General features: G+C 41.8%; 1 protein-coding gene across 1 annotated transcript; it reads right to left on the bottom strand.

Moving 5' to 3' along the window:
* Positions 1 to 1,133: 1,133 nt before the first annotated feature.
* Positions 1,134 to 7,704, bottom strand: aldh9a1a.1 (aldehyde dehydrogenase 9 family, member A1a, tandem duplicate 1). Its single transcript, XM_005919844.2, is given in 13 exon segments — positions 1,134 to 1,561; positions 1,645 to 1,757; positions 1,918 to 2,059; positions 2,143 to 2,230; positions 2,359 to 2,547; positions 2,644 to 2,784; positions 3,910 to 4,106; positions 4,781 to 4,915; positions 5,006 to 5,135; positions 6,537 to 6,616; positions 6,619 to 6,681; positions 7,215 to 7,373; positions 7,577 to 7,704. Coding segments are annotated over 12 exon segments (1,515 nt in total). The 5' UTR covers positions 7,357 to 7,373; positions 7,577 to 7,704; the 3' UTR covers positions 1,134 to 1,466.
* Positions 7,705 to 8,397: the final 693 nt, after the last annotated feature.

Genomic DNA, 8,397 nt, shown 5'->3' with positions numbered 1-8,397 from the left:
GTGTGTGTGTGTGTGTGTGTGTGTGTGTGTGTGTGTGTGTGTGTGTGTGTGTGTGTGTGTGTCAGATAACGCTTTGCAGGTTCTCAATTACATTCCTACTTTATAAATGCTCCATTTATTTCTATACTTGAGATATAGCAACATACAACTGCTTTTAAACTACAACATGGTGCTGCTGCCTTATCAGTAAAGCAGTTGTTGTTTAACAATATGAACCCTGTTGTCACGAGACAATCATTCAGATACACAGACACAACAGTTAACCTAACATGCATGCTTCTGGGAGGAAGCTTAAGCACGCAGAAAGAAACCAGGACCTTCAGTTTTCTTCAACATGAAGCACAACACATACGAATTGCAGACCATTATGAGTGAATGATCTGCAATTTTAGAAAGCACCTGGTAGCATATAATATCAAATGCGCTGTCAAAGTTTGTGGTTGTAAACCACCAAAATCCTCATTCTACCTGCTAATTAGTATTATCAACAATAATAACATCAGTTACAGAATAACTAAAATGTCAATTAATAGTACCATTTTCCAGGTACCAGGAAGGGAAAAGAGAGATCATATTTCTCCCATAATATCAACTCTTTACTGACTCCGTTAAATGCGGAACTTAAAATCCTTCTCCTCACATATAGTAATAAAAGTATATTTTTATTATATTATGTCAATACAATAGTCTTGGCGCCCTCTCTACTTTTGAATTTGGCCTTGAAACTCATAAAGTTAGCTTGGTCAGGTGACCCAGCACTAGACCACGCTTGCTGAGTGACTTCCCATATTAAACTTATTTAACAAATTATTTTAAATATTTTTTCTCCACTCAGCTCTTTTCACTCATGTATTGTATGTTATTAACTTCATCCGCTGGTCTGCTGTCCTTTGATCTTTCCAGTTGAGGCAGATGGCTGCTCTTCCACAGGCCTGGTTCTGATGGAGGTCTTTCCCTGTTAAAAGGAAGCTCTTCATCTCGCCCACAGGGGGGGGGGATCCCTGATTGTTGGCATTTTCTGTCTAATATTGTAGTCTTTACCTTGCATTATAAAGCACCTTGAAGTGACTGTTGAAGTGATTTCAGTATAGCATATTCATACAGTTCAACTCACAAGCAACAAAGAAAAAGAATTTGCATCTACAAGTTTATTTTGATACAAAGAAGCAGCTGTCCAAACAACAGTACATAAATGTGACAGCTGTTAGGCAGAAATTTTCTTCCGATTACTTCAATGTTGCACACTTGCGTGTTTATTCAGAAAACCCCAACTTTTAAATCCAGCTATCCTTCACTTACTGATGTAATAATGAAGTACTGAATACTGGGGGAAAAAAAGTGCTTGGCATCTATGCTTGTCTACATCATGTTCCACACACTTTGCATTAATTATGTGTCAGCCTAACACAGTAAGAAGGGAGAAGTGAAGAGCTCTAGTCACAGTTCTGGCACAGCGGTGTAAAACTTTAGAAGAGGCTTTCGACATCACCCATTTCCACCACTACAGTCTTCAGCTGGGAGTAGTACTCGATGGTCACCTGGCCATTCTCTCTGCCAAAGCCTGCAGGGATCAGGAGAGAACTGGTTAATTTATTGAGCAAATGCAGCATTTACCCAGACCATGAAAAGCTGACAGCATCTTACCCGACATCTTGTATCCTCCAAACGGCAACTCTATAGGGCTGATGTTGTAATTGTTGATAAAGCAGGTCCCTGCCTCCATACTCGCAGCCACGCGATGGGCTCGAGAAATGTCCCTGTAGGAGGAGGAAAAGAACCGACTTTTATACAGAGTGCAGTGATTTGGCCGCAGTGTGAAGACCTTGAGCCACAGCCAACAGAATGCAATAAACTCATTATCTTAAAAGAGCAAGCCGTCAACAGTTGCACCACACTGCTGACTCACAACAAACTGACCTGGTGAAGACCCCAGAGGCCAGTCCAAAGGTGGTGTTGTTGGCTCTCTTGATCACTTCTTCCTCCGTGTCAAAAGGCAAAACGGACATGACAGGGCCAAAAATCTCCTCCTTCACACAGGTCATGTCATCTCTGCAGTTATCTATGTCGAGAGACTTTGTGTGTTAAAAAACAAAGCTGAGTGTGCGTGTGCTGTACCACCATTAACCAAAGTGTTAGACATACCAAGTACGCATGGTGACATGAAATATCCCCCTTTCAGTTTGGGGTCACTGGGGACAAAGGGATCTCCTCCACAAAGCACTCTGGCTCCCTAGAAATAAATAAATAAATAATTACAAGAGCTACGTTAAAGAACACCCACAGTAATACAGATTCTTTGTGCTTAACTGAGAAACCACAAACTATTAAAGCTAATTCACTCCCTCTAATGAAAAGCACCTCTTTCTTGGCCTGACTGACAAATCCCAGCACTTTCTCCAGCTGTGGTTTGCTGATCAAAGCTCCCATCCTGGTGCTCTCGAGCAGGGGGTCACCAACAGGGATGGCCTTGGTCCTTTTGACTACCTCCTCTAGGAACTGTGGCATGATCTCCCGCTGCACAAACACTCTGGTCCCATTGCAGCACACCTGCATATTTCACCACAAAGTTAATACACCAAAACCTCCAAGAGTCTGTCTTGCATCAGGCTGCACAGTACACAAAAGTACAACGTACAGACTCACCTCTCCCTGTGTCAGGAAATTTGCCATTAGTGCCCCCTTCACTGCATTCTCCAGTTCGCAGTCTTTGAAGATGATGAGAGGAGATTTCCCTCCAAGCTCCAGAGTCACCTGCTTCACACTCTTTGCAGACATTTCCATGACCTGAAAGTAAAGAGAGCAGCCATGGTCTGTGGGCTTGTATAACAAAGTCACCTTTAGCTTAAAATAAAACAGCAGATCTTTAAGGCTGGTTAGGGTGACCCTCCTCCACCCTGCAGGAGATCTCCAGAGCAGAACAAGGGCTACTGTTGTCACCTCCAGGTTGGTGTACTCTGAGTCTGTCCAATTCATACAACATCCTGAAAGATGAACAGTGAAGCCAATGCAGACTTAAGGATGAGGACTGATTTAGATTTCTGCAGAAAATCTTTGTAGAGCCTGCAGCATTAATGCTTGTTTGAGGTACATTATGTGTTAACTACAGTGTGTTTGCGTCCTGGTGTTTTATATGCTGAACCAGTTGACTGAAACAAAACACTGGGACTCTTATCCTCCCAGGTCCCCACTGCCTCTCTGCAGTCAGTTTTCTTTTTAGGGGCAAAGATATTTGTAACTGACATCGTTTCACTTCTTTGTACTTTCCCTCACGCCAGTTCCTATGACTTCAGTTCTCATTCCAGGAATTTGCTGAAATTTGATTCCATTTCTTTCTTATACTGTGATGATGACTGTTATTCTTTTATTGACAAGTTCAAAAATCGCAACTAGAAATGCACATGAGGAATCAACAGTTGCTAAACAGGCGAATCACAGTAGGTCAGGGCTGTGTCCCACAGGAGAATAAATACCCCAATACGTGACTCCAAAAGTGAGCCAATAACCCTACATTCCCATCTTTAATGTCCAAGTCCACAGCACTAAATTCAGTTTACAGCCTGGTTGAAAATAATAATGAGAAGAAGAAGAATAAAGAAGTCAATAATTCTTCTTAAACCGTTTCAGTTTTGGCAGCTTGCTAACTGCATTCTACCTGCTTGACTTCTGTCTTAAAACAAAACATCACAGCAGCAGACAAAATGCTAATGCTTAACATGGAGACATCACAGTGCCTATGTGCATCTATGTTCTAAACTAAAATATTCTATATTAGTAAACAGATCCCACTCCAATATTGGACAGGTCAAAAAACAAAACAAAGAACAAAATTTACTTTGAAGGTCATCAGTGTATCAGGGCAGCCCAACTACAGTCCATGTGTGGGAAACAATGCTGTACTGGTCTGTGTACCTTTTTGCCTGTAGGAACACTCCCCGTGAAAGAGACTTTAGCAACTTTTGGATGATGGCAGAGCAAGCTGCCGGTCTCTGCTCCACCTTGGACCACACAGAAAAGCCCATCAGGTACCCCAGCCTCTTTGTAGATCTCAGCCAGGATGACAGCAGTCACCGGAGCCATTGGAGAGGGTTTATATACCATGGCATTACCTAAAAAACACAACCACAATTAAATCCTGCAAGTTAAGGCCTGCAGAGCCATCTTTGTGAATGGTCACGAGACAAGATGAACAGACAGAAACAAACCGTACAACAGGCTGATTGATAGGAACGTGTGGTAGAATCCAGTATTAAACAGGCCAAAAGTAACGTTCATCAGTGATGTGACAGAGGCTCTGTGGCTCTGCTGCATTATTTTTAGCAGGCTCTTCCTATTTTAAACTTCCAATCTATTGCTTTTCTCTCTCTACACTTGTTTTTCTCCACTCTTTTCTTGCCTCTCACACTCACACTAAGTTGCAGCTGACTGCTGTCCCTTCCTGGTTGTGTTGGACGGCTCTTCTTGTTAACAGACCCTCACCAAGTACTGCTCACTGAGGATGTCTTACTGTTTTTTAAAAATATGATATATAAACTTGTTCTCTGTTAAGCTATTCAAGCTAAGCACATGCAAAAGAACTAGTTTTTCAAATGTGCATATTTTAACAAAAAGACACAGACAAAGACGGACATTTGTTGTTGTTTTTTTTCCCCCCCACACATCTACGAAAAAGTATGTCTTCTCTAGTCTGTCTTGTTTCAGTCCCCTGCTCTCCTATATGTCGCAATCCTCTGTTGTGTAGATTACCGACAGCAGATGATACACATGCTATTATAAAACTCACCACACGCCAGAGCAGGAGCAGACTTCAATGTTGCAAGCAGGATAGGGAAGTTCCATGCACCGATTCCCACACACACACCAAGTGGCTCCCGTCTAGAGTAAGCAAATGCTCCTCCAGGGAGCTGGATATGCTGGCCTGCACCAAAATGACAGCACAATGTTAAAAACAATACCAAATGGAGGTTTTTGCAACTTTTGATAAACACAGAAGCATTGGTGCACCCACCCGCAAGTGTACCAGCCAGGCCGGCATAGTACTCAATGCTCTTCCAGGAAAAGTCTACATTTCCCAGAGCCTCAGTGATGGTTTTCCCATTGTTGATCACTTCCAGCTTTGCAAGTTTTTCCCTCCTTTCCTATTTTTTCAAAATACGCATAAAGGGAAAAAAAGAACTATTTTAATTGAAGCTCTTCAGTAATTATGTGGAACAAGATGTTTTGTTTTAAGATTGTATTGTCTCTTTGTCATTGCATAGACACAAAAAAGGTTAAATTGATCCAAATGTGGCTGCCCGGGGCCAGCTAGTGGTTTCCCTCAAAAATAAAAATAGCAAACGTTATTTCAATCCATAAAAAGGAGAGAGAGAGATGTCAATTTACCAATTACAGGCCAATATCACTACTCCCACAGTTCTCTAAAATTTTAGAAAAGTTATTTGTTAATAGACTTGATAAATATATTGAGAAGCATAATCTCCTAAGTAATAACCAATATGGCTTTAGAGCGAAAAGGTCCACTTGGATGGCAGTGATGGAACTTGTAGAAGGGATATCTACTGCAATAGATCATAAGGAATATACTGTTGGTGTTTTTATAGACTTAAAAATAAGCAAATGCTTCAGCCAATACCTTTTGATTAGCCTTGTCTCATGCTTTCTTGCTTTGTGGTAATCTTTATTCTGTATTCACTAGAGATATTTGAATGCTAATCAATAAAAATCAAATAAAAAATCAATAAAATTTAATTTTAGCTAGAAGGCTCCAAGGTCAAATGGCTGGCTGGAACAACAATTTCTCCCAAACTGTGCTGTGACTGTCTGACACTATCCTTAAAAGGCCACCTGTGTCGGCTGTGCCCAGACACACACACACACACACACACACACAACACACACACACACACACACACACACACACACACACACACACACACACACACACACACACACACACACACACACACACACACACACACACACACACACACACACACACACACACACACACACACAGCAGCTCTGTGTCCCGCGCTGGAGCATAGCTGCAGGACAGGATGGCTGTTGTCTACACTGGCTCACTCCTTCATACCCCCCACCCATGTCACGTCCTTTTTACATGGTGTAAGATGTGAAGATCCATGTGCTTTTCTGTGCTGAGCTGTTTTTTGGGGGTTTTTTTGTACTGTTCTCAAACTGCTCTCCCACTGGGAGCTCAGTTTGAGCAGAGATCTTTTTCTCTCCTCTTGTCCCTGATGTTGGGTATTTCTCTTTGTTTCTCTTACATTCTACCTCTCTCTGACCTGTCTCCCCAATGTGAATGTTTGTGCTATGTATGGTTGAAAGGAGTCCAGTTTTACTGCAGGTAAATGTGTAACATGCAACAAGGCCAGCAGAGAAGGGAGGGGTGCATTTTAATGAATAACTAATGTCTTATTGCAGGCTTCCAACAGTCAACTCCAATTTATATTGCGCAAACACTGAACTAGACAGTTTCCTGGACTGCTGGTGGTTATTACACAACAGCTTGGCCGCCTCACCCTCATAATGCGAGCGGCCTCCAACATCACCCGAGCCCTCTCCATGCCTGCCATCTTGCTCCACTTCTGGTAGGCGGCTAGGCACTCTGTATGGCTTCGTCCACCTCCTCAGCCCCACAGGGCACCATCTGACACAGGACCCGGCCTGCAGAGACCAGAAGAACACCAGGTTACAGAGCTCTACATCATGCATTTTTCTTTTTTTCTATTTTTTTTGTTTGTTTTTTGATCAAATCTCTTTTCAATTTCTAACAATTGACATTTTTAACCTGAATCAGTAAAAACACCCTCATTAACAGTAGTGATCTTCTTTGTGCAACATTAAAATGTAAAACAGACCCTTGCATTGTTTAATCTTCAGAAATGTTTATGCCTGCCTGTCATTACTGTGCATATCCCTAACCTTTATAACCTGAAAGCATGAAATCCAGTTAACTTTATACTAATATCAAGTAAAGTGGAAAAAACAGCCCTTTGTTTGTCTACTAGTCTGCACATAGTTAAGTCAAAATGTCTATGTTACAATACTTAACAGAAGTCTGAGCAGAATCTGAGCGTTTCAAATATATTTCAGAAAAACCGCAGGCCTTTAAACCACCGTCACTTGTTTTCCCCAGAATACGTGTCCTTAGCAGGAGCACTAAGGCTAAAGCAGATTTTAAAGAGAAGTATATTCACCAGTTGCAGGCTCAAACACGGGCTCAGCGTTTTTCTCCTGCCTGGGTTTCACTCGTTTTCCACCCCAGAAGTTCAGAGGCTCCGTGACAACCACGGTCCCCGTCGAGGCTCCGGGCATCGAGTCGAGGGTTGACTGGGCCATTTCCAGATGCAAAGCGCCTGCAGGGATACAGGGAAGGATGTTTCAAAGCTGGAAAACAGATGTGCAAAATGTGCAACTCAGGACAAGCGATCTAAACTGGTCGCTCCCTTTGCTAGCGTGAAGCTAGCACGGACATTAAGTTAACTAAAGTTGCACAAGAAAAACAGCGCGTGCACATTTTAAATATGAAAACAACCAAATAAAATAGCTGAAGTTTTACCGCTTATGCTCCCGCAGAAGGACTGGAAAAGGCTCTTCACAGTCTATTTCAACACCACGCCTCCTTCATGCTACCACCCCGTATTTCTGCTGACTCACTCACTTCTGCTGTTAAAACACAAGGTGTTAAAAGAACCAGCAGCAGAATTTTTGGTGCAACCCCCCCAAAGAAAGTCTGTCCACTATAAGACAGAGGAGCATTAATTATTTTTAATCATATTCAGGTTACCACAAATAGTTTTTTCATTTAGTTGAACTTGAAATGTTTGTCAGTAGGTAAACAATTAGTATTGTACAGTCAGAAATATCAAGTTATTCTTAATACTGCAGACTTGCAATGTATAAGTTGTCCTAACAGTCATCTTAAGTAAGCTTTACTTAGTTTTTTTGAGGCAACGAGTTTCCTCAATTTTTTTGAGTTCTGGGAACTAATTAGATTTTACAGTGTGTGAGCTGTCCATACCTCAACGTTACAAAAGCACAACCACTGTCCACACCCCAACCACACCTCACCTCACAGTAAATGATCATTTCCATTTTAAGCATTTCCAAATGATCATTTTCCATACTGCCAGTATAAATATACACAGTATACTGCCATCACTACAATATACATGTTTTACACACTCCTTTTGTTGTTGACATTTACAGGCTGTGTGCAAAAGGCCACACTCTTCAAATTCATGCCAACTAATATTTTTACGTCCAGTAGGTGTCCTACTAGAGCAAATGAAGCTTCAAGAAGCTTTGCGCTGGGGTGAACCAATTGGATGAAAAGCTTCAGTGCTTCATGAAGCTTCATCTGCCCATCACTACTAATTA

Source organism: Haplochromis burtoni, unplaced genomic scaffold (assembly GCF_018398535.1).
Source record: "Haplochromis burtoni strain Fernald_Lab_line unplaced genomic scaffold, NCSU_Asbu1 Contig_13, whole genome shotgun sequence".
Classification (NCBI taxonomy): domain Eukaryota; kingdom Metazoa; phylum Chordata; class Actinopteri; order Cichliformes; family Cichlidae; genus Haplochromis; species Haplochromis burtoni.
Note: the sequence above shows the minus strand (reverse complement) of the source record. Positions and strands in the feature narration are given on the sequence as shown.